Below are 25,835 nucleotides of genomic sequence, written 5' to 3' on the forward strand. Positions count from 1 at the left end.
GAATGATTTGCAGTGATGGGAAAGGTTAGATTGATTTGCGGTGGTGGGAGGGGGGTTGGGTTGAATTGTGATGGAACCAAAAGACTTACCGCGTTTTGGGGTGCGGGTTACTTTGCCCCGATCCATATTTACAACATGTATGGCAACGACAACGGTAACGGTATCCAATCCCGGCAAAGCCAGGGTACGGGAGGTATGATGTAGACAGACCTTACCTCTACTCAAAGGGAGAGAGACTGCTTCCAGATCCACCAAGGTGGAAGGGACCTCCGACCCAAGAGTGATAAAAAAATATGGTTAGATCCACCGGAGTGAGACCTTTAACCTGAAGGGAATAATCTCGATCTCAAACTCTCAATCTCAAAACCCAGATCTCGATCTCAAAAACGCTCAGTCTCTGATCCAAGGATCCAGGAAAAAGAGCCGTTGGGGAAGGAGAGAGCAGAGGATAGAGAGAGAGAGAATAAAGAGAGGAGTGCAAAATAACCCAGACCCAGAATAATATTTACAACATGTATGTGTATGGTAAATAGATTTGAGATTTGGTTGTAGTAGTTATCATGTCGAGGAATAGACTGAAGATAGAGATAAAGTTTGAGTAGTGTTTGTTTAAACATATATGCTCAATTTTGGTTGTAGTAATATTTGATTATAAGAGATAAGTGTCGACCGCTTGAGGAGGAACCATTGATTTTGTAATTTTTGCAATTTTCTTATATATTTGTTGATTGCTAATGGTCGAATAGGTAGAAATTAGATTGATAAAGCCAATGCCTAAGTTTTTTCCCCAACTCATCGGCACATAATGTTGTTCACATGGCAAAAGATAGTGACCATGTTTTTTACCAGGCTAGGGACGTTAGACTACTCACATCAATGAACTTCATTAACCCAATTTTTAATTAAAAAATAAATCCTCTCTTCCACCTATACAACCCAATCTCTCTCAAATTTTCACTTATATTCGCAACCCAACCTAAATAATTTTTTATTATATAATATAATTTAAAATTATTTTTAACTTGTTAAAAATGATTATTTTATCCTAAATAGTTTTAAAATTCTTACGGTAGTCTTAGAGATATAAAAATAACGAGTATAAAATACAAAATTAATAAAATATTTATAAATATATATATTTTAGAAATACTTTCATTTTTAATAAAACTTATGTCAAAATGTTCGTAATGAAAAAATAAAAAACACCATGTATTTATATTTATATAAAACTTAATAAAATGTAAGATATTATATATATAAAAAAAAACAAATATGTGTTATTATTAATTGTAATAATAATATATTTATAAAAGGTCACCATTCAGTTAATGACATGTGTGCAAAGTCAATTGTGTTTTTGTGTGCAATCCATTATTGAAATAGAGTTTGGTCCGTGTGTTAGTTCGTTATTTTAATTGGTGAACCATCTTATAGTTCACTGATAAGGATGGTCTTACAAAATGCCCTAACATTTTTGTTTACTATATTTGATTTTTCATATTTTCAGTTTTTCACCGTATTCAGTTTTTATTAATAATTTACAATAATATTTTGATATCACATGTTAAATACGACTAATAAGGAATTACAACTTAATTTGTTTGCACAGTTCAAAATTCTATGTTGCGTAAAATTGCATTTAAGACTTAATAAAGCAAGAGGCCTTCCCTGGTACCACAAAAAGAAGAGTAAAAAGTGATGTCAATTTTCTCATGCCCTTTCAACTTTTTTTTGTCAAAAAACATCCATCAGGACATTGTTTCGGGCGTTTCGGGGCGTGAAGGGGGGGGGGGGGGGGGGGGGGGGAGGAATTGAAATTTAATGTTTTGATAACGTTTTGTTCCGTTCAGTCTAAACTTGCGACTTGCGAGGATATATAAGTACCCGTCAGGATGCTAATATAGGAAGTCAAAAAAATAAAATAAAAATTATATATGTCACCGGGCACATGTTAACAAACTGAAATTTATATTGAACATACAGAGAAATTAATAAAGGGTAAAAACTTGCGATCATTAGTTAATTCTTTCTCACAGTTGGAAGAATCATCCAATCATGTTCAAATCCTCCTGGTAATCTTCCTACTTTAGGCTTAAATTTCAACTTTCTATCTTAGGGTTTCATGTATGCATACTATCTTTATTGTTCAAAATATTGGAGTATTATGAATATATCTTGATGATTACCTTTTTTTGGAGACTCTTTAATCCTTTCTTGGTAGTCAAAAACCATAATTTGTCATAAAACTGCGAACTTTTTTATTTTTCTTCTTTTTTTTAAAAAAAATTGTGTGTGGCTTAAAAAAAAAATTTCTAAAACGTCTTTGTTTTTTCTCAAGGGGTTCGGAAGAAGAGCAGGCGTGTGGAGATAGACCTGCATCCCGCATTCCACCCGAGGCGGCTGGGATCGTACATGTCTTAAAAGACAAAAGGTTTACTCCTCTTATTCAATTTATCAGGACACAACCTTATGTAGTTACTTGAAACAAGTTAATGGAATATTTTGTCATGAATTAGATATATGTAATGTAAACTCATTTTGCTGTAATTATATCGCATTACTTGCTTCATTATGATTGCTTATGTGAAGGGTTATTGTATCTGCTAGTTTTTTTTTTTTATATATATATATACTGATGCGGAACCCTGTTTTTGTGTCTGAATATCTTATAGCGCTAACGAGCTGCATAAGCTTTTGTCTACCAAAGATGCATATCAACAGTTTTTGCGTTCGCTTGACATAGTACAAACTCAGATTCGGGCAAGTCATCTTACGTTTCCATGTTTTTTTGGTGTTCATTCCAGTTTTACACATTTTCATAGCTTCTTTCAGTCTGTTTGATTTGCTGAATGGTTAGTGGCTAGCCTTCATAGGGAACTAGTTGGGTTGGAAAGAAGTAAATTATATTAAGTGATGAAAGCCCGATAGATAATATCAACTAGAAACTCTCCAAGGTTTCTGGGACATGGATGATGTCCTTTCGTGGTTTCTAATTCACAAACCTAAGATTTCTAGGAAATAATGTATTAAAATTTAGACACAGTCAGCAAAGCAGTTCTTACTTCTTAGAGCCAGCAAACAACAAAACTTATATACAGGAAAGTAGGAAACACAACAGTAAGCATAATGGCCTATAGCTCAATCTGTTAGACTAGTCTCATAACTTAATATGCCGTCATATAAAGTCAAGCTACAGATAGCATTTGGATTACTAATTCATACTTCAGTCAATATGGGCTATGTTTTATCTCAAACGGGTCAATTCAAAAGGTTTAGCTAAACAAGGGACACATCAAATGGGTCACAAGTTGACCAAATATCAATTTACAGTTTTTATTTATACAGCTTCCTTAATTGCTTTATTACATAACTTAGATTATTATCTTTCTAAAATCCTTCTCTTTCTGTTCCAAGTTTTGGTAACTTTCATGATCATTTTATTGCGTTATTATTCGTAATGAAGAAAATGAAAAGGTCATGAGTGTTTACAGATCATCTAAATGCAACCTGAAAGTAAAAAATCAAACTGTTTTAAAATTAGGTGAATATCACTTTTGACATTGACCTCCATTCATTCTCTCTTTTCATAATGTCAGCTAAGGGATGAACTGAGAAATGAAACTATACAGCTTGCAAGTAAGTTTTTTCATATTCTGTTGCTTTAATCCATTTGTGCATATAATACTAAACAATAAGTACAACTTTGAATTCTAATAGAATGGAAAGTCCACATTTGACCAAGACAAGAATTCTTATATGCAGATCACAACTTGGAAAAAGAGCCACACATCAGGGAGCTGCGAAACCAAGTTAGTTCTTGATGTGCCTATTCACTTATTAATGGGCTGCTTTCTTGTATGTTTTATGTTTTAAGGTCCAAAGGGCAAACTTAGAAAATGCCGGAAATGGATTAATTGGGTATATCGAGTCAAAAGCTGTCCAGGCTTATTGCTATGATTTTTACCTACTAAATCGTATTTTTTTGAACAGTCCTACTAAATCGTATTATTAAAAGATTTTAATTATTGTTGATATAATATTAATTTATAATCATATTTGACAAACTTACTGATGTTTTTGAAATTTATATGCTATGGGTCAACTCCATCTGACCCTTACTAACATAACTGTTTTGACCTGTTACTCGACCCTCATGCGCGGCCTATTTAGCCAATTCCATTTGAAAGGCTGGTGATTCTTAGATAGTTATCCTTTTAATATATGCAGTGTCAAATAATTCGGGCCACTGAATTGGCTACCGCTCGAGAAAAATTCAATGAGCTTGAAAAGCAGAAGCGAGAAATCCTTCGATTTTACTCTCCTGCATCTTTGCTCCATCGTTTGCAAGGTTATAGCTCTTCTTATCATTCAGTTAGCTGTTATACTTCACCCTTCAATAAAGTTTTAACCCCCCCCCAAAAAAAAATAAAAAAATAACACCTTCTCCTCTACCCTTCAATAAATTATGATTACAAATCAACATTTTTTAGGCTGGGGTTGACTGGCAAATTAGGGATCAAAACACTAAATTCGCAAGTTGGTGCATGTTAAAACTTAAAACGGGTTGGGTTGACTGGAAACACCTTGTCCAAGTTTTTTGATTTCAAATATACACCATTGAAGAATAACCTTTTGTAAATAAAATGATTCAAGAGGTTTTATGGCCTTATCACTTTTTGCACTAAAAAATTTACTTCGGGAGAGTTTTGACCTGAATTTTCCTCTGACCTATTTCCTATTGCACTGATTTGTATCCCTGTTTGACATACTAAGATAAGACATATGGCGACCTATTCTAAAGTGAATGGATTGTAGCCTTTAGGTTGAACGCATCAAATTCGTTTTCTTTCTTGGCCATAAGCAGGATGGCAAGTTATAGTTGCCAGAACATGATGTATTGGGATGACCATAAGCTTTGTCATAATTATGATGATGGTTATTTGCAGAATCAAAGCACAAGATAGAAGAGGAATCAGAGTTTCTTGACGAACAACTTCTCAATAGAGAGATTGATCTCAGCACTTTTGTGCAGAAGTACAAGCGCCTGCGCAGTTTGTATCATAAACATGCCCTCACCCATCTAGCAGCCAATATTACTGCGGTCAGTTAAATTTAGATTGTGCTTTCATGATTGTTGTACATAGTGTGTACCTAAAGCTTTGCAAGCTATAACTACCATCTTAAACTTCACAACATACATGTGACTAGAAAACCGTTGGTTTTAAACTTTATGATGTATATATCTGTTATATAGTTTCATACTACAGAATTTACTATATTTGACCTCAGAAGCCTTAGCTTTTGTATACACACCGACTAATAATAAGGTTCCTTGAAGAGAACCACGTATATGATACAACAAATCGAGAATATAACTATAAGTATATCAAAAGTGAGAGCAGATTTCGCTTGGTCACTCAGCTCCATGTTCCTTCCACCAAGCCTGTCAACCATGTCTGGGATTGACACAAAGTTTTCTATATCTTTCATGTATGGATCTTCCAACTTTACCCTCATCTTTTCCGCTTCACGACTCGCGGCTTCCTGAGCCAGTGTCCAGTCGTAGAACCTTCGCTTCTCTGAGTCACTCAGTACGCTGTAAACTTCTCTCAGTTTCATGAACATTTGAGAGGCTTCTTTTAACGGTAGAGAAGTGGTATCGGGATGGTACTCTTTTGATAGCCGTCTGTAGGCCACCTTGATCTCTTCTAAGTCGGCTTCTGCTGGCACCCCTAAAAATCTGCCATTGGTCAAGAAGTTTAGTATACCTAGCATGAGTCAATTTGAAGCATTTGAACCAAGCTCAAGCGTATCATATTTCTAGCCTGACATTACAGCCTACACCAGCCAGAACAATTGAGAGAATAGCCAAGCCAATTGCTAGGTTCAAATGAAACAGTTTGGTCTTGGTTGATCGAAAAACATTTAAAAGTTTACGATATTAGTCTATATTGTGATTTGGTTAGATGCAAGTATCTTAGGAACATAAGAAGATTTCTTTTGGGATGCCATATGATGCCGCAACTATCTAATTTGGTCGCTTAAGAGGTAAAGATGATAGAGAAATATTAACTGGTAATGAGAATCAGTAGAATTGTTGAGCAACTGTGAGAACTTTTCACCAAGAAAGTCGTTCTGCTGCTCCTCTTCTTCTACTGACTGAGTAGTGCTGGCACTGCTGCCACCGACCCATCCATCGTCCTCATTCTCCCAGTGAATTCTGGTATCAACTTCTTGTGGTGTCCTCTGCTTTGCTTTCCCTCCTTCGGATGCATAAACCCGAAAAACGCATCTTCTGCCAACTCGCGTGACAGGCTTCCACAGAGAGACTGTGGTCACTGTGGTGGTTGTGGTGGCGGTTCTGCCTCTTCCTGGTAAGAGAGACAGTGAAGGTGATGGTATGCCTGTTCTGGCAGCCATATTATTTTGGTGGCTGAGCAAAACTGATGTTACAAGTAGTGGTGATAGTAGTAGTATCCATTTGGTTAAGAATTTAGATGGATGTTTTTTAAATCTTTTTTGTGTGGCTCAAGGTTCGTTTCTAGCAATGTCATGTTGTGGAATGTGGACCCTTTGACATGAGTATCACTTTGAACGTATTTACTGATTTATGCTATTTTTCTAAGAGAAATGACATTCGTACCACTATCATTGATTAATGTACCACAATGTACATATTATATAACTGACAATACCAACCAATAATGCACAGTGGTACATTTATCAAAATAAAAGAAACGAATATCACTTTCTCTTTTTTTATGGCAGGAAAATGTATACATATAAAAAAATAAAATCTCAGCCTAAAAGGGAGGAGTTAAAAGTCCCCTTTCCCATCTAATAATTATCTCAAGGCATTTGAGTGATAAGATGGAATGAAAAAGGTAAAAATAAATGAGAATAATTTCTCTTATTTGGTTATATCAAAAATGGAAATATGAAATTAAAGGGTAGAATTAGAAAACATACTCATTCTTGTCATTCCAAAATATGAGGAATGATGAAATGATGAGAAATGATAAGAATGAAATCAACTAACTTTTTTTTTTCTCATTAAAAATTTGTCTAACGTATTTTTTAATACCAACAAGTTTTCGATAATTGCATTTACTTAATTTGATACGACGTAATTTATTTTTATCCACCACTACCTTGTGTTGTTTGATAGCCACTCACAAGTGACAACCATCATGTTTTTACCTTTTTACTGGCGTGTATTATAGAATTGAAAACTCGCATATGACTAGGGGTGTTCAAAACCGGATATCCGAAAATTCAGATAGTAGATTTGCCCATACGAAATCCGAATCCGAAATTTCGGATTCGGATACCGGATTATCCGAATATCCGAAATTACTTTTAGTTTTAACAAATAAATTTTTAAAGAAAACATCTATCATTCTTCTTCTAATTAAACAAAAACACCTAAGTAGCAATCTTCAATTGTCTACGTTGCACACATTTTTGACTGCTTTTAATGCGACTACAAGAAAAAGAAAAAGAAGAACAATAATATTATTAATAATATAGCTAATTGACAGCTTTTGATTGCAAACATAAATCAAAAAAGATTAAATAAAGGTAGTTAGACATTTCTAATATTTAAAAGATGATTAAATATATTATTACTAACTCAATACTAAATATAACATGAATTAAGATCTACTTGGAATGAAATGGAGGGCGTGCGAATTGCCAAGGAAAGCAGTTGAGTGAAGTGTCAGAATCTTTGATGGAATAAAATGAGGATCAGTGTTTTGTTTAGACCAAGTACTCGTGAGTCGTCAACAGTTAGATTGTTAGGATAAAGGCCCAACATATGGAAAAGTAACTTAGCCCAAGACCAAAATCATTATTTATGTATATGTAATTTTCGGATTATCCGAATATCCGAAATTTTCAAAAACTTCATCCGAACCCGAAAATTCGGATATCCAAATTTTCGGATAACTTCGGATCGGGTTTTCGGAATTTTGGATAGCGGATTCGGATTCGGATTTTTTGAACACCCCTACATATGACCCACCAATTAAATAAAATAGAATTACATGTAGTCATTGTACATTTTATAGAGAAATAACAAAAAATAGGGTTATCGATCGTTAATCTATGTATGGAATTTTCATAACAAATACAATACAGTATTGAAGAACTTTTTCAAGCAGCAAAATAGACATTAGAGTATCAGTAGTTATTTTGTTTTCCATATGAATTATCATCATTGTCATTATCGCTATCATTAGTATCGGGTTCATCACACATAGGTGTTGTGTAATAGAATGGACCAAGGACATGTTTGATCATATCTCGGTACACTAGGGTCGGGCGACCAAGCTTCACCCCGGTCTTGCCTCCAGCGAAATTGGTGGGGATGTTACAAATAGGATCAGGTGACGAAACGAGCCTTGTGAAACAAGCTTCGGGCTTTATCTTCTTTCCATATATGTATTTGTTTATGGTGACCTCAAACTCACCAGCTTTGTCAGTTTTATCACTTCCATAGTATATAATCCTCTTTCTGTCGTCCATGCATGTCACCGAAACCACACAACCTAAAAGAAAATATATTTTAAAAAATAAGACCAACAAATAAAGCAAATAAAAGACATGAATGTTGATTTTGGAGACGCTTTAGGTGGTTACAAGTTTCGTACACTTGAAAAACATGTTTTTTCTTTTCTATAATGATTAAGGATGTACTATATATACCTTCGATAGGTTTATGACTATTTACCCATTCGTTCCATCCTTCGGTACAATCTTGGCAAAGTACTTTTCCACCAACACGAATGACTCCACCAGCACCATTCGTGGGAATTTCTTCCCAACATTCGGCTATGTTGATAACTGCTGCGGCCATAACAAGCAACAACATCGACCATACCATCTTCATTTTTAGTTTTTTCTTACCAGAAGAAAACTTTTTTGTAGGTGAGATATATATTATGTAGAAGATAAGTGATCTTATAAGTTGTATTTGTTTGTGTATATATATACGAATTTAGCATGGCATTGACCAAAAGAAGTGGATGGGGACTACTTGCGACGTGCAAACGACAATGATTGATGGAAATTTGGAGATGAAATGCATTTCAATGCATTGACTTTTAATTTGCTAACAAATGAAAATTATATATGTGAAATAACATTTTTTTTTCTTTTTTTACATAAACATATTCTTTCTCAAATTCATGGGCCTTTCATATAAGAGATCTCACACTGAGACATCAAGACATGATTAGTCTACTTGAGTTTTTGGTTTTTGTTTTCATTTATAAATTCTACTCCGTAACAAATAAAACGAGATAGGAAACTCAAGTTACTGGGCCGCTTTGAATTGGGCTCGTTGGGACAACACTAAAATGAGCCTAGTCTAACTAGATTAGAGAGTTTAAGATTTGTAATTAATTCTGGAATAATTAATTGAGTTCAGAATAATTGGAATTGTTGTGAAACAAAAAGATCGATAATAATATGGGAAGAGGGTTATTCTATTAAATCACCTTTAAGGTAGTCTAGAACTTGACATCCTAAGATCGATATCAACGATAAATTTTTTTCCATTGTCTCTCTCTTTTCTATAGATCTCCAGTTGCGACAAGAAGCACTCTTATGTTTGGAGCGATTGGTGCGCGAATCCTTTGGACGTTGGACGATTTGTTAATGATCATCCCCATTCTTTGCAACGGGCCTCGTAGTTAATGTCTCGGGAATAGTCTAGAGTTAGTTGTATTTGGTTTCTATTATAGACTATTATTGTAATTGTAATTGTACTTTTTGGCAACTAGTGACTTGCTAGTTCGTCTATTATAATATATAATTCTTGCCGTTCAAAAAAAAAAAAGATCTGTTGTTGGAAAGGTCTGGAAATGATTAAATACTCTTGTTAGTTTGTGTATATTGCGAGTAGAAAATGACCTTCAATAAGTTATTTTATTTATCTCACAATGAGATTATACAAAATCAAGCATTTTTCAAGTGATGATAGTCCTCTAATACAAATCAAACAATAACTTTAATGGATATCACATTAATATATAATTATTCATAACAACAATATATTTCAGAATTAGGACGTATGTAATATCTGTTAGTACTCTAAATGTGTTATCTCTAGCCTTTACGTGATAAAAAGGATAGTTTTTTTTATAAAAGCATTAACCTCAAATTCCATTAACCTGTATTTTAAAAGAGAAAGCAATTCATGCTTATGTAACCCAATAATAATAATAATAATAATAAAACACCTAAAAGCTTAATTATATATTTTTTTTTCCGAACATTCAGTCGGTATGCGACATCAGGGAAACCTCACTGTATAATGGTGAAGCCTTGCACGTACCCTAGATAATGAGATGTTGACCATGAGCCGCTACAAGTATTCAGAGGAAAAAAACCCAAAGACTTGTCATCCCTAAGGATCGAACTCAAGACCTTAGGTAAAACCTGAGATACATCTAACCAGTTGGACTAGTTATCATTTTCTTTCTTTATTGAAGATTAATGAATTCTATGTCCTTAAATAAAAAGTCACTGAAATATTTATTTTCTCCCATGACGTAGGACTTCAATGAATTTTTTAATCAAATTGCTTTTAAATCAACCAGTATTGTTACTATTTCTTTAGATTTTCCATGTGATTTTTTGAGTGAGGGATTGAATCTTGTGAACCTCATATACAGGGGATTTATGATAAATACGTGTTTTGCCGACACAATAACAATGCAGATTATTAGCGAGTAACTCTAAGATATTAGGGATCATTAGAGGTTCCCTCTATCTACCCTGTTTAAATGTTTTGTTTCTTTTCTTTTTTTGGATAACACCTAATTAGGATGTTTTAATTCCGTATTGTTAATTTGTGTTATTGCAAGGTAACCTGAATGTTACGGCAAAGGGTGACGAAAAAAAGTTATAAGGTTTTATATTCGAGGAAATCATAGATAAAAATTGAGTTTATTCGCACGTGTGTAATTAAAAATATTCACATAATATAAAAAAAAAAAAAAAAGAAGCCATATTTCTTTTGAAGTTATTTTGATTCTTGACACCAAAAACCACTATATGTCTATATATATAAAAATAAACCAGAAAATATTTTCGAGGTGTCTCAATCACGCATTCTAGGTGGTTTTCTTGTCTCAGAATGTATCATTTCACTAGTTTTGTATTTGACTAATTAATGATAAAATATCATGCAACAAGTATATATATAAATCTTTCGTGCATAAAAGTTACAGTCTTCATATAATTTGGATAATCCTAATTAAAAACAAACTCAAAATATATACAAAAGGTGCAACTACCACAGATATAATATAGTAAATTAAGTTTACAGTTACTCCGTACTCCTGAAGTAGGTGACCTATCTATATTCTGTAAAATTAATATACACTTGTTTGGTGAAGAGTTATTCATATCGTGAATCATAATCATAATAATAGATATTTAACGATCATCAGATCAATGGGGGTAACAATTCAAGGGCGTTGCATTACATGGTTATATCATACTAAAAGAAAATACAAACACTAGAACAGCCTAAAGATATAAATGTATAAAGACCATACAATTAGACAAGACATTCAAAAACTCAAAGTATGCCAGAAGAGAACCAAGTAGCGTCATCTTTCACCGCTCACTATTTCAATTCGCAAGCACACTCCAAGTTTAATAAGCATCTACAACAGCAGATCACAATCCAACCAAAAATCAAGAAAAAACCCACAACAATATCCAGTAACACCAAAACCATCAGTCTGCTACAAAATTGCAATTGACCCATTTCATTTTCCATTGAGCACCAATTACCATCACATTACTGGTCTTTCTTACCCTAATGGAAAGAAGCATTGTTGTGATAATATGTATGGTTGATCGATCAAAGATAATGACATGTATGTACGTTTGATTCAACTAGTCAAATGGCAAGCGTATGAACTAAGCAGTATAATTTGTTCACGAAATTAGTAATTTGAAAGTCAATATTAACCTTGCATAACAACACTTATATGATCACAATATAAAACTAATAAACTAATACAATAATAATCATAACTGTATGCTAAGCGTGTCCATTAATTCATAACTTTTTCTTCTCTATTTATCATATCATATATTTAATTAGTTATTGTTATTATAATAATGTTGTGAGTTGATTATTAATCTATACTTCTATACTATCTAATAAAAGAAACAATAATTTATTTTTAGAAGTGTTGAAAAGTTGTGTAATATTTTCACCATCACTCTTTAATATATTACTACCTACATTACACTTTTAACATTAATAATTAAATTACACTATCAATCCATTTTTTATATATAAATATTTACATCAATTTACATCACTCGCCGCCGTCGCCTCCGCCATCACACAGTTGACAGTTGTCATCATGACCACTGCTGTATTACACAAGTACCGAATTACCTCTCATCAACTTTTTTAATTAGTTAATGAACTACAAAAATATCCTAATTTTTCGGATTTTATTATCTATAACCTAGCTAAAAGCTATAATTAGCTATATTAAAATATTTTGCTTGATGGTTGATTTTCATTTAAAGCCAGTTATTTTCAGATATAATATTTTGTTGCATGTTAATCATATTTATAATGGCTCTATGTTTAGCTAAATACATACTAAGTTAGAACAATATACATATAATCGGAAATATATTTGTAACATACTCGTAATATATATAATAAATGAGATTTATTTTAATGGAAATGCTTATATTTCGTTCAAAGAACTTGTGATCTAAATGATCAACTAATGTTATTTTCCTAATAAATATTTTATGTTGTTACATGTATACTATCTCATTTTGTCTTGATACCCATTGAAAAATTTAATTAACTAGCTAGGATGTAACATCGTGTTAAGAATTTAAGATAACTTCTAATCTTTCGGGCTTAATGAATATGGTTAGAGGTGTGATAAGATAACAAGTTATCAGGACGTACACCAATCTTGTTACTTTTTTTTTTTTTTTTCTGTGAAAGTTGACAATGATTGATAGCTAGAAATCGATTACATAGAAACTTGTAAATCTGTGACAAGATGATGACGTATTCGTATACGGAAACCCCCTAAAGATTAAATTATAAGCGTACGTGATCGAAACCTTTCACATTTCACGAACATATAGTCAGATATATTGTCCTAACAAGTTGAGTCAGGTTAGAAGAATTTTTTTTCTTATACTAACACTGCATTGTTGAGTTCATAATAGATGGAAAGAGAACGGGAGGGAATGAAATGAAAGTAAAAGAAAAAATTATAGTTGTTTTATACACATTCTTTAATTTCATGGAAAATTAAAGAAAAGAGAAGAAAGGATAAATTATTTGTATTCTTAAGTTGAGAAGAAAGGAAAAGAAAAAGAAAAAAAAATACAATTTTACAATAGTGTCCTTTATATATATCAAAGTAAAAAATATCGTGTTTCTAACATATTATTCATTCTTGTATTATACTACGTTCGTCTTCAAATAAATATCAATGGTTAGTTCGTTAAATAAATTTTGCTCCAAAAAATGAATCATTAACAATGGAGAGAACATGAGAACATGACCACTGAAATTGTTCAGATACAAACCCCGATTGTCTTCTTCCCCTCTTCAACAAATTGTCTTTTTCATCTCTTCAACAAATTCTTTTATATACGAATCCCTTGATAGCATTTATCGTAATTCTTTCTAGATTTTTTATTCATAATTGAGACAAGTCATTTCTCACAATACTAGTCAATGATTATAACAATTTCCATACATCATTGCTTGTTACCATGGAGTGTATGCCTAATATCAGTATATTTCTTGTCACTATGGTATCAATTATGGCTGATCAACACCAATTACTAGTAAAATACATGATGTTGTCTTTGTGCTCACAACATTTTCAGTAAAATCACTTCAGTAGCGTATGGTATTCATCGATACCACGTGAAGAATGGGACCTTGAACCATCTAAAACAAATGAAAACTTTCTGATTTACCTAGCCGATCGAACTCTGCACAGGTATTCAGTACCACCATTAATTTCATCCAATGTTTTCTTCAATCTTGTCACCTCCTCCCATGTACCAGCTTTGGCATATAAAGTTTTAAGAGTGACATGAAAACAGTCACTATAAAGAATCAATACAATCAAAATATAACAAAATTTGTAAAGAATTTTGCAAAGAAAAGCAAAGCTTGGACACATTTTTTATATGATCAAATACTTCAACAAGGAAAGTAACGTAAAATGTCCAATCTAATAAAACCCTGAGAAAAACTAAAGAGTACTTCAATAAAAATATAAAAAAAAAGTTCACTAGGTTGTAGAGAAAATCTGGAACCTAAAAAAAAGTTACCCTTCATTCACCTGACCTCATCATCTCTTCTAGGACAGTCATCTGCATCTCCATAGGACATCCGAATAATGTTCGTGCTTCTTCTGGACGTTTAGCAAGAAAAATATATGCCTTAATTATGATGTCAGGTGTCATACCCATTAGTTCCAGCTCCGTGTAGATCTCGTTCTGTGAATATATAAGTTGATTGGAGCTCCTTATAGCTTCAGCAACATTATTAATTGAATCACAAGCTTATCCTCAATACCTTTTTCTTCTTCCACCTTCCGTTTCTTTTTTTTTTTCCCTTTGCTTATAGTTGGAAGCTTCGGTTGTGAAAGTGGTGTGGTTCCTTGAGTTTCATCAGGAGTAATAGGCTTCTCCAAGGTAACCTCATTAGTTTCAAGAAGTTGATCAACCTCCTGAATTGTTTCCACTCTCTGCTCATTTTCGATTTGCTTTCTTCTCTCCTTTGCCGTTACTGCTGAAGTACCTGATGCTCTATCTTTTGCAAACAATTGTCGCAGGTCATCATAATGACAAATTTCTTTCGTCTTCCACTTTGCAGCTTCGGGCTTCTCCTATATATACTCAAATGGAACTCGAGTTATAAATATAAATAATGAACATTGATAATAATTTGTTTTGGTTCAATCTACCTATTTAAACCCCTACAGCAGTACGTTTGTGACATAAACAATTATCACAGGACATGCAAAAACACATAATAAACTTACATACATGACGAAGATTGTGTAAAATACAACCTGACAAAAATATGTCTGATTGCGTCTCAGGAGGATAAAAAGGTTCGTTTGAGCTTCTAATTATAGCAAATCTTTTCTTAAGCAGTCCGAACGCTCGTTCAATAGCATTGCGTAATGATGCATGACGAAGGTTAAAGAGTTCTCGTGGATTATGAGGTGCACGAGATGAGTACTCCTTCAAATGATATCTAACACCTCTATAAGGCGCTATCAGTGTGCTTCTATGAGGCAAACCACCGTCAACCAAATAAAACTTACCTATATTCATATAAACATAGTAATATAAGTTTCGTAATATGACATTGTTAATCGTAAAAATTTGGTTTGAGATATTACCATCAAGAATAACCAGCTTATCATCTCTACTAAAAGCATCTTTTATTATCCTTGAGTCTGATGTCGTGCCTTCCCAACCACTTAAAACATATGTAAACTTTAGATCAAATGTACATGCAACTAATGCATTAATTGTGGGATAACCCTTTCGACCGCGATATTTAGGCGCTTCCTTATTTGATACTCTCACACGAACATGTGTTCCATCAATTGCCCCGATGCAATCCTTAAAATAAGGATAAAATTTGTTTTTTTCTTGAATCTCTTTTTGAACAACATCACCCGTATGTTGTCAAATATACTGATTTTCTAATGATATTATTGCATTCAAAACTTTATGAAAATCTCTATTTATGGCTGATTCGGATCGACGATATAACAAAGAGACTGCACTTATTCTTACATCATGCCCTACCAAATGCAAAAATTTAATAACTTGCTCCTCAACCGACATACGTTGAGTTGGTCGAAGACCACCCTCGCTTTTTAACTTTTGACACAATATATTGAAAGCGTTTTCACTCATGCGAATATGCTTACGGTATGAGCCACTTATGGAGAGGTAGTGAAATAGTTTTCTGAACGTTTTTTCCATTTCGCATCATGTCTCGATCACGTAAACGATATGTGCTACGGAATCTACGGTGTGCAATAAGAACAACTACCACACAAACCAAGTGGATTGCAGCTAAATGTTGAGGTCTCATCATTGTATATAACTATTTTGATCACCGTAAGAATTGTATCTATGATGTCAAATAAGTGAAAGATAAATTGATTTTTCAAAGTAAGTCTGACCAACATATATACATATATATGCAATCTGGTTAGTATACAAATGTTTCTCAAAATATAATGCAACATCATTGTTTAGTATCTAAAAACAAAAAAGGTCCAACTGTTATAACATTTCTTTGCAGTCACAATAACTCAAAATATAGGTATTCCAAAAACTGTTAACATTGAACAAAATATAGGTATTCCAAAAACTGTTAACATTGAAAAAGAAGGTAGACTAATAATACTCCTATAGCTTTGAATATTTCTCTTTTCTGGCTACATTTTTCTAAAACGCGAGTACCATTATATTTACTAAATAACCAACATGAACACTAACTAATCCATACCAAAATGTTGTCATGTTAATCCTAACAGATTTGATGCACATACAATGACTAATAAAAAAAAAGAACTTAGCTTTAACAAACTTAAGTCAGGCAATATGTCAAACACCTTAACTATATGGATATACAACCAAGCAAAAATATCTAGTTTTATACGGTATAAAATTTATCCTATTTAATACTATCAAAATTATCATCACAACAATCTTTAAAATCAAAATTACAATATCTATGACTTCCTACTTTTTTACTACTACAAACTTTAGGCCGATCAAGCCACATGAACAAAAATAATGATCATTAAAAGGATAAAAAAAGCATGAACATAAATAATGATGATTAAAAGGATAAAAAAAACCCTATCAAACCAGTAGTTATGGATAAAAATTGATATAAAGAAGATGGAATACCTGGAGGTGGAGAAAAATAGTGCTACTTTTGCTAGTGGGGAGGTGTATTGTGAGTAATAGATATAAGAAATATAGAACGTGCAACGGTTATTAGAGGATAAAGATGTCAATTTATATAAAGCCTTGTTGTTATCCTCTTTAATCCTTACTAATCGTCTCAATATTGGAGAGAAAAATCTGGCACAAAAAATGCTTGTAACTCCCCCCTCAAATCATTCCCTCTCAATTCTTTTCTACACTAAAAAAAACTTAAGAATGTTTTTTTTTAAATTTCTCTCCCCATTCATTTCCTTTCTACATTAATAAAAACTGAAGAATACAACCTAAAGGTTGACTCATGGTTAATCTATTGTTTTCAATTTGATGATGAGAAACTTTTCATTTTTAAGTTTTTTTTTTTTTTTTATAAAAGAAAAGATAAGAAAGGATAAGAAAATTTATGGATTTTAAGTTCCAAAATTTTCTTACCAATATTAGCATGATTGTGATGGAAAAGAAATGATAAATATATAAAATTACCACTTCATCTTTCAAACTACATCTAATACTCATTTACAAAGGTTATATGTGTAAAACTAAATCTTTTTTTCTTTTCCTTTTCTTTCATTTAAACTCAATAATGTAATAAACTATCTCTTTTCTTATCATTTCTTTCATTTTATGTTAAACTTGAGAATGCATTATATGTACATAGTTTCTTTTCTTATAAGTATAAACTCGAAAATATAATGTTAAGAAACATATTTTGGATCAGTGATAAACACTGAGTTTGAATCTCATCATATGCAAAGTTTAAAGAATATAAACTATTATTTAGGTATTAAGTAGAGGTAAAGTTTGTCTATATCTTGATCTTTCCATATACTGTCAAGATATTGAAGCCCAAAATTCATGAAAGATATACTGTGCAATTTTTTCTTTTTATTTGCAAATTTTTCGCTAATATAAATTTGTTTATATTTATAATTTTTTAGAAACATAGAAAAAGGAGTGTAAAGTCATTAGTAATTTCTTGGAATGGAGAGTTTGCGACAACTTTAAATAAAGTAAACGGTCAATGAATCAGACTCCATCATCATCATCATCACACCACCCTCCCTTCCTCTCTTTATCAAAACAAATATACACAACTATATATACAACCGTTGCTTACAATCAATCACACACAAACCAAACACTCTCCTTTTTCTTCCTTTCCCAAATTTAATTTCCACCAAATAATAATAATAACAATAATAATGTTGTAAACTTAACATTTTTTACTACAACTCATATAATAAATTTATTATTCAATTATTTATATTATCCATCATGCGATTCTTGATCTTTCTATTGTTCGCCGCCGCAGTAGTAAACACCGATGGTTTTCCGGCTAGGGTTTTGACGTTGGAAAGGGTTTTTCCGGCCAACAAAACGGTGGAGCTTCAAGTACTGATTGCGCGTGACCGTGTTAGACACGCGCGTATCTTGCAGAGGTTCTCCGGCGGCATTGTTGACTTCAATGTCGTCGGTACTTCCGATCCTTATTACGGCGGGTATTCTCATTAAAGCCGACAAATATCTTTTATTATTGTTTATTAATTATTTATCTTCATTTTTAATAAAACAATCTTTGTTATAATATTATTCATTATGCCCATTAGTTTTCATTTCACGGGTCACATTAAAGTTAGGAAATTTTTGTTGCTTTTTAAATTTTAGTAGCCACTATTTTTTAAATTAATTTTTATTTTGCATTAAATTAGAAAATTGTTTATTAATTTTATAATGCTAGTACCCAGTAACTTTTTCTTTAATGTTTGGTTCAAGTTAAAGTTAGGAAATTATTAACTGATTTTGTAATTTTAGTACTATTTATTTTTTTTAGGATAATTTAGTTAACATTAAAGTTATGAAATTTTAATGTAGTTATTAAAAAATGTATATAATGTCGGTGAGCATGTTCATATGGATGGTCTTGTTTGTCTGGAATTTCTTAGAAAGGGCTATCTTAGTTTAATTGTTATTTGGTAGGACAATGAGTGTTTATAGATTCTTTGTTTTCTTGTAAATATGTATATATATATTTTCTAAGAAACTTATAGATATTAGATTGTGACTGTGACACATATTGATTAGTGACAGATGGATATACTTTGACCTTTTGGTCTCAAGCTTATTATTTTCCAACAACAAACTTTATGTGGTATTTGTTAGTTATTTATCATGTACTTGTTTTTCTTTTTTCTTTTTTTATAAAGATTCAAGTATTTGGAAACGGTGTCCAGGTATCGACGAATCTGAAATTATTCATCTGTACATGTTTTTATTTTGTGTTGGTTGCTGTATATATTAATGTGATTATACAGTTTCCGAAATAAATTACATTATGCAGAATAATCATGAAATCGACTGAAAAGTCATAATATATATATGTTTTTATACTATGTGTTTATAGGTTGTATTTTACCAAGGTGAAGTTGGGTTCTCCACCAAAAGAGTTCAATGTTCAGATTGATACAGGAAGCGATATCTTATGGGTTACTTGCAGTTCTTGTAGTGACTGTCCTCAATCAAGTGGATTCGGTGTATGTCTCCTTTATGGTTTTATGTTTATGTATAGACTTCGACACAAGTAAATGGCATATTAACTGCATACTAAAAGTTGTATTTTTGTTTTGTTTTGGATCGTTTATAGATCGAACTCAATTTCTTTGATGCCGGAAGCTCGTCAACAGCTAGTGCAGTATCCTGTTCAGACTCGATTTGCTCTTCAATAGTTCAAACTGCGGATGCATCATGTTCTGAAGATAAGCAATGTGGTTATGAGTTTCATTATGGAGATGGAAGTGGAACATCTGGTCATTATGTTACGGACTTGCTGTATTTTGACACAATTGTGGGACCTTCCATGATTGCAAACTCTTCAGCTGCCATTACGTTCGGGTGAGCTTCTTGTCGCTTAATATGTCCCTTCACGTGTGTGAATCAATCATTCAATGCCAAAGTAATGGTTATGCTACTTTTCAAACTTAAATGATTTTTTCTTTTTCCGGTCAACAAAACAGAAATTATACATAAAAGAGGAAACAATAACAAATGTAACGTATTTACGGTGTAAATGACCACTGGAATCCTTAACACCACAATGTCAGCATGATCAAGTAAAATAAGCGCAATTACTCTTAGTATGGGACTCCTTATTTTACAATTTCCCTGGGGAACATGATTGATTTTATCAAACTATGCACAGCTCATCTGGAATATTGATTCTCTTTTCTTTCTTTTAATGATAGGTGTAGCACCTATCAAATGGGTAGCTTAACGAAACCGGACAAGGCAATTGATGGGATTTTTGGTTTTGGTCAACATGGTCTTTCCGTCATGTCACAACTTTCATCAAGAGGGATTACTCCGAAAGTATTCTCACATTGCTTAAAAGGAGATGGAACGGGTGGTGGCAAACTCGTCCTTGGTGAGATTTTGGACCCCACCATGGTTTATAGTCCCCTTGTCCCATCACAGTACGTATTACTTCAAGTGTAAACAATTTCAACTTTTTCTTATCCCCGTTTTTTCTTGGGTTTTTCTAATTGACATCATCATTGCATTGAGAATACTCCCTCTTATCCAAAAAGAAACGTTACACTTTCTGTATTGTCATTGGCGCGGTCCAAATTGACTTGCTATTTTTGCATTAGTGATCTTTAAAATAAAGAAAACGTTGATATTGGCCTATACTTATCCTGTTTCTGTCACTGATGAGGGTAATATGGAACTAATACATACTCTTGACACTTAAAATTCAAATTAGGACAGAGGGGTTGCTATATCTGGGGTCTGGCAAACTTTGTGAACTTTACACTGTTGTTTTTAGTTGAAATACTGTTGTCTTTTAGTTGAAATATTCTCCGAATCACATATTATGATAATCTTGTATATCAAAGCAATGAACATAATGTACCAATTTCGATTCAAGACATTGTAGTTTTCATGCTCCAGAAAGGAAGTTGTTGCGATTCTCATGGAACTGAGGGATTAGTAAGTAGGATGTAGGATTAACTAAAGGGTCTTGAGCAATGCCAATAATTGAAAATTTTCAGATTCTCTATATTCTTTTAAGTATTTGATATACATTTAGAACATACAAGAGAAGTGTAACGCTTTATGATATTGAACTTTCAGGCCTCATTACAATCTGGATCTACAGAGTATTGCTGTCAACGGGCAGATGTTGCCAATCGACCCAGCTGTTTTTGCCACGTCAGATAACAAAGGAACCATTGTTGATACTGGGACAACTTTGACATACCTCGTTGAAGAAGCATTCGAACCATTTGTCAATGCTGTAAGATTGGCTTCCCTTTTGGGTTGTATGCCCATTTTTCTATTTACAAGGTCAAATGAGGAATATTTAGGAAGTTGTATAAAGTCAGTGGCAGACCCAGATTTCAGAAGTAGGAGCGTAAAATTCATACTACACTTCACTAGTTGGCAATATCCAATATACCATACATTTGATATCATTTTGAAATGCTCTTACTTACACTAAGGCCTCGTAGTGGTTGCACTTTCGGTCCATTAACTTACAAATGGGTCAATTTCTCAAACATGTCAGATGGGTAAAATAAATAAATGCAGCTAAAAAGGAATAGGATAAAAATCACCCAAAGAATGATTTAATCTTTTTTCTTCTTGAAAAGTGTTATCCTTTTATTAATAATATAGTTTTTATAATCATATTTAACACACTATTTGCTAAAGTTTTAAGAGATGGACAAAATAGAGTTGGCGGGTTGACCCAGTCTGACTCGTTTTCCCTGATGTGAACCCATACTTCCATTCATTTTGCCAGTTTTAAACTTTTACAAAATTAGATGTATTGCCTTTTTAAATCACTCTATCTGACTTTCTGTGGTGTACTAACCAAAATACATGTGAAAATGCCAAAAAGAATACCACAGTTTCTTAGATAATTGTCTGATAATCGAGTAAAATAAAATACAAAACAAAAATGAGCATACCTGGTAATATTTGACCATATTTACTCATCCTTCCAGTGTCCAGCTTTTTTATCTTGTTATTTATGTTTGCAAAGGGAGGATTTTTGCAATGGAAATCTATGTATGATAGCCCAAAAAGTAAATTATTCTATACAATTAGATCATTCTCAGACCTTGGGTGTGGTTTTGTGCTAAGTGTTTGTTTCTTGATTGCAGATAACTGGGGCTGTTTCGCAGTCGACAACCCCTGTCATCGTGAAGGAAACTCAATGTTATTTGGTTAAATCAATGTACCTCCAAATGACCATTTCCTTAATTTTATTTATTCGTTTAGCCATTTATGTCCATGTGATTATTATTTGCTTCATAAACAGCATAACGGGGATTTTCCCAGAGGTGTCCTTAAACTTTGCTGGCGGTGCATCCATGATCCTTAAGCCGGAGAACTACCTTGTACCTGGGGATCCCATTGTGAGCCTTCCTATTATTTTCTCTCTATTTGTAGCTTTTCAAAAGAATTCGGCAGATGAGATGTGTCTGACTAAATGTGTATCTTAATGTGTCAATTTGTGCTTGCCTATGGTTTTAAGAGAGTCAGGATAACTTGTAGTGTTGGAATCTGAACTTAATGCTAATCACAATTTAAACCAATTGCTTACAGGATGGGGGTGTGCCATGGTGTATCGGCTTTCAGAAAGTTCAGAATGGAGTATCGATTCTTGGAGGTAAGTTAAAATAGTGTAGATATGATATTGTAATAATATATGTTCTTGAGAGATTTAGATCTTTTTATGCATAGCTTATACATCTTCAATCTTAGTATAAGACTATCCCCTTAACATTGTCCTGACCTGTTCACTCATATACCTTTTGAGGAATCTCTTCAAAGAAAAGAAGAGAATATATTGAAGAAAGTCTATTAGTCTAAAAGCTATGGAGAATTTAGGTATTTAACTCATTTTGTGACAATAATAAAGAAATATTTAGAATCTTATATCATAGACTTCAAAAACAATGTTCAATAGTTTCCTCACAACTTCCCTGCATCAATCTTCGACTTCTTACATAAAACTTTGGGTTATGGTAGAAGCCATGACAAAGAGTTATGCCTTTTTTTACAAAAGCATGATGTTCATATGGCGTAGTATTATTATGACTTAGTTTTGGAAAAGTTACTTGGATGGTTGTTTGTGTGCGTGTTATCCTGAAATCTTTTGTTTTCTTAAATATAAGTCAACGTGTACCCATGGATTTTCATGTGAATAGTATTTGTGGACGCGGGGCAAAAAGTGGAACCGCTAGATTGGCGATATAGGCATCATTAATTTGACATTGATTTGACTCCAGACCTTCACCTACCCGCTCCCCCACCCATTCTCCACTATCTGCCATCTCTATCCTCTGCATCGTTTTCAACTTCACTCACCTACAACCACCATCCATCCCTTCTCCCAGTCGACACCTGCACCTAACTGTTGAGGTGGTGTCTGAGGAGGTTCTGACCAAGTCCGGTCATGGTAGAGAGAAGGGGGAAGAAGTGGTTTGGGAAGAAACCAAAATTAATGGGTTACTTATTTGGTGGGCGTCCAGGGGAATGGTTGATGCGGAATACACGTGTCCGCATCAGTATATACTCGAAATCCTAGACTAGTTCTCTAGGGGATATCGCATACACAATACAAACCATCCAAATAGGTTTGCCTTTTTTAGGGGGATATTTGTTAAGATTTACATCTTTTGTGATGGTGGATATGCCACTCTAGAGCTCATAGTGTTATGTTTAAGGGTGATAGAATGTTATAATGTTGGTTTGGCAGATTCTTTCGTCTTTTGAAAGATTGCCAGCATGACATCATTTTGTGTATTATTGTATGCAACTACATGTGCCGATATGATTGTATCTCTTATTAAGAACCTAAAAATAGAAGTCACTAATGGAGAAATCTCAAAAAAGAACAACTAAAAATCGAGACTTGAAGGCTGTCATACTAACATAATGTTTCGTATGTATTACATTTTCATTGCAGATCTTGTTCTTAAAGATAAAATATTTGTTTATGATTTATCAAAGAAACGAATTGGATGGACAGATTATGATTGTAAGCATGATATCCTCCCCTATATCCTCTTTTTTCACTAATCTTATTCGAATAATCGCTTACCGTCTTGTTTACATTCCTTCAACAGGTTCAAATGATGTTAATGTCTCGATAACTACCAGCAAGGATGAATTTAGAAATGCAGGAGAGTTGAATGAAAGCAGTTCATCAAGAACTACATGTGTTCTTCTAGCTCTTCTGCTCCACGTAATATCAGTGACTCTTGGATATTCTCTATGATAAAAACCAAATCCTTGATCTAGAGGTACCAAAAATTTCAACCACGTGTTTTTGTTGCAAACTGAACATCGTTTTTATACAAGGGCAAAAAATGCTATAGATTGCAAGATCAAACGATTTTTGACAAACTGTGGAAATGTAAATATAAAGAAGAAAAAAAGAATATCATTCTTGGGCTTGTTCAAGATTGTTCATTTTTGCAAGGTTAAGTATTATTCTTGAGTAAAAAAAATGATTGTATGTTTATATGAAAAGTCCAATGGTCGATGAATAACTGAAAACTTCATTCTTTTGGCACGCTGGTTGTGTTGAGTGATGCATAAAGCGAATAAATGGCTCTATACCACAAAAGGAAAGATGGAAACCATTGCCTTGTTGTAAGATAAGCTCGTGCCTTTTAAGTTTGAGTAGAAGTGCTAAATTCGAGCTAGGAAATTCAAATTCCTGGTAACTGGTGAGAACTGCTTGATATGTAGATTAGGGTTTTTGATAATTTTCTGTAAGTAGTTTTAGGAACAATTTATTATGTAATGCAAGTGTATGGATATTTTTTTATATATAATTTTTGTTCTCAAGACTTGTTACAGCAACAATATGTGTGTAAATTAGTTATGAACTTGAATATACTAAATCAAATATTATGAAGCTAAATTTGATGGTTGTAATAATTATGAGGTGATGTTGTCTACTTGAGTGTTCTGAACTCTGTTTCCTCTTTCCTATGCCATTACCGAGTCTGGTGGATAAAAATGTTCGGAAAGAGAGTTCCTAAAAGCAAACTTGCTCCTATTTTAAGACTCCGATAACAACTACAATACCTATTTTATTATAAGAGAATATTATAGATACCCATACTTTTGGTGCGCTTATTCGATTAGAAAGTTGGGAATGGTTAATCTCCATCCGTTTTGTAGAGTGTTAGCGTCCATTGTTTGGTTTTAACATGCCTTCTCAAAGTCTCGGAAAAATCTTGAAGTTGTTGAATTACTTAAATATGTTTAATTAGGAGATTGCTTTGAGGGAGAATCCATTTTGCACATTTACATATACTGATATACAAGTATGAAAGTAAGAACAATTTACTGGAGTGAATACTATTTTCATTTGTTCATTGAACTTTTTTTCGAAAGGTGAATTTCGATTGAAACTTCGTGTCGCGATTCGACAGCTAGAGGTCTAGCATACGTTTTCTTAACCGGGTACGCGCTAGAGAGCTCTTTTGAAGTAGAAATGCCTATTTGTTCACAGAACTATGATAGGACTATAGGAGTACATAGTGTTTCAGGACAAAATTTTTATTATTCTTGTCATGTTAGAACGTCTACGATCTTCTTCCTTTTTATTTTGGCCTGTCTCAAAATTTAAGCTGTAAATTTAAATTACTTAAATTTGAGCAGTCTTTTTAACTTTATAGATGTGAAATTGTGGATGAATAAATCATACAAATGTCACGGCGTTGACGACAGTAGTTGAAACGCAAACAATAACCGTTTTCATGCAAAAATCCATTTCTATCTATGTATGTAATAAATAAAAT

General features: G+C 33.0%; 4 protein-coding genes across 4 annotated transcripts; 2 read left to right on the plus strand and 2 right to left on the minus strand.

Moving 5' to 3' along the window:
- Positions 1-1,900: 1,900 nt before the first annotated feature.
- LOC122605213 (vacuolar protein-sorting-associated protein 37 homolog 1-like) lies at positions 1,901-5,278 on the plus strand. Its single transcript, XM_043778119.1, has 7 exons — positions 1,901-2,072; positions 2,339-2,431; positions 2,673-2,760; positions 3,597-3,636; positions 3,763-3,809; positions 4,228-4,348; positions 4,947-5,278. Exons 1-7 carry the CDS (start codon positions 2,056-2,058, stop codon positions 5,108-5,110), a joined length of 570 nt encoding a protein of 189 aa, XP_043634054.1. The 5' UTR covers positions 1,901-2,055; the 3' UTR covers positions 5,111-5,278.
- LOC122605204 (NAD(P)H-quinone oxidoreductase subunit T, chloroplastic) lies at positions 5,216-6,481 on the minus strand. Its single transcript, XM_043778108.1, has 2 exons — positions 6,074-6,481; positions 5,216-5,740 (listed from the first exon to the last, which is right to left on the minus strand). Exons 1-2 carry the CDS (start codon positions 6,418-6,420, stop codon positions 5,317-5,319), a joined length of 771 nt encoding a protein of 256 aa, XP_043634043.1. The 5' UTR covers positions 6,421-6,481; the 3' UTR covers positions 5,216-5,316.
- Positions 6,482-8,160: 1,679 nt separating this feature from the next.
- On the minus strand, positions 8,161-8,893 carry LOC122595139 (pistil-specific extensin-like protein). Its single transcript, XM_043767458.1, has 2 exons — positions 8,710-8,893; positions 8,161-8,552 (listed from the first exon to the last, which is right to left on the minus strand). The coding sequence occupies exons 1-2, from the start codon at positions 8,891-8,893 to the stop codon at positions 8,185-8,187; spliced, it is 552 nt and encodes a 183-aa protein (XP_043623393.1). The 3' UTR covers positions 8,161-8,184.
- Positions 8,894-18,040: 9,147 nt separating this feature from the next.
- On the plus strand, positions 18,041-24,949 carry LOC122585635 (aspartic proteinase 36-like). The gene is made up of 10 exons (XM_043757764.1): positions 18,041-18,512; positions 19,415-19,544; positions 19,655-19,902; positions 20,253-20,480; positions 21,142-21,304; positions 22,176-22,249; positions 22,334-22,430; positions 22,621-22,684; positions 23,987-24,058; positions 24,147-24,949. Exons 1-10 carry the CDS (start codon positions 18,289-18,291, stop codon positions 24,296-24,298), a joined length of 1,452 nt encoding a protein of 483 aa, XP_043613699.1. The 5' UTR covers positions 18,041-18,288; the 3' UTR covers positions 24,299-24,949.
- The last annotated feature ends 886 nt before the right edge of the window (positions 24,950-25,835 follow it).

This window comes from Erigeron canadensis, chromosome 1 (genome assembly GCF_010389155.1).
Source record: "Erigeron canadensis isolate Cc75 chromosome 1, C_canadensis_v1, whole genome shotgun sequence".
Classification (NCBI taxonomy): Eukaryota; Viridiplantae; Streptophyta; class Magnoliopsida; order Asterales; family Asteraceae; genus Erigeron; species Erigeron canadensis.

Excerpts from the sequence above, each read along its gene's own strand:
- LOC122595139 (XM_043767458.1), bottom strand. The coding sequence starts at position 8,893 with ATGAAGATGGTATGGTCGATGTTGTTGCTTGTTATGGCCGCAGCAGTT. Across the intron at positions 8,553-8,709 it reads TAGTCATAAACCTATCGAAG|GTTGTGTGGTTTCGGTGACA; the intron begins GTATATATAGTA and ends ATTTTCTTTTAG.
- LOC122605213 (XM_043778119.1), top strand. Across the intron at positions 2,432-2,672 it reads CATGTCTTAAAAGACAAAAG|CGCTAACGAGCTGCATAAGC; the intron begins GTTTACTCCTCT and ends AATATCTTATAG. Across the intron at positions 4,349-4,946 it reads TTTGCTCCATCGTTTGCAAG|AATCAAAGCACAAGATAGAA; the intron begins GTTATAGCTCTT and ends GGTTATTTGCAG.
- LOC122605204 (XM_043778108.1), bottom strand. The coding sequence starts at position 6,420 with ATGGCTGCCAGAACAGGCATACCATCACCTTCACTGTCTCTCTTACCA. Across the intron at positions 5,741-6,073 it reads TCTACTGATTCTCATTACCA|ATTTTTAGGGGTGCCAGCAG; the intron begins GTTAATATTTCT and ends GACCAATGGCAG.
- LOC122585635 (XM_043757764.1), top strand. The coding sequence starts at position 18,289 with ATGCGATTCTTGATCTTTCTATTGTTCGCCGCCGCAGTAGTAAACACC. Across the intron at positions 19,903-20,252 it reads TCAGCTGCCATTACGTTCGG|GTGTAGCACCTATCAAATGG; the intron begins GTGAGCTTCTTG and ends TTTTAATGATAG. Across the intron at positions 24,059-24,146 it reads TGGATGGACAGATTATGATT|GTTCAAATGATGTTAATGTC; the intron begins GTAAGCATGATA and ends TTCCTTCAACAG.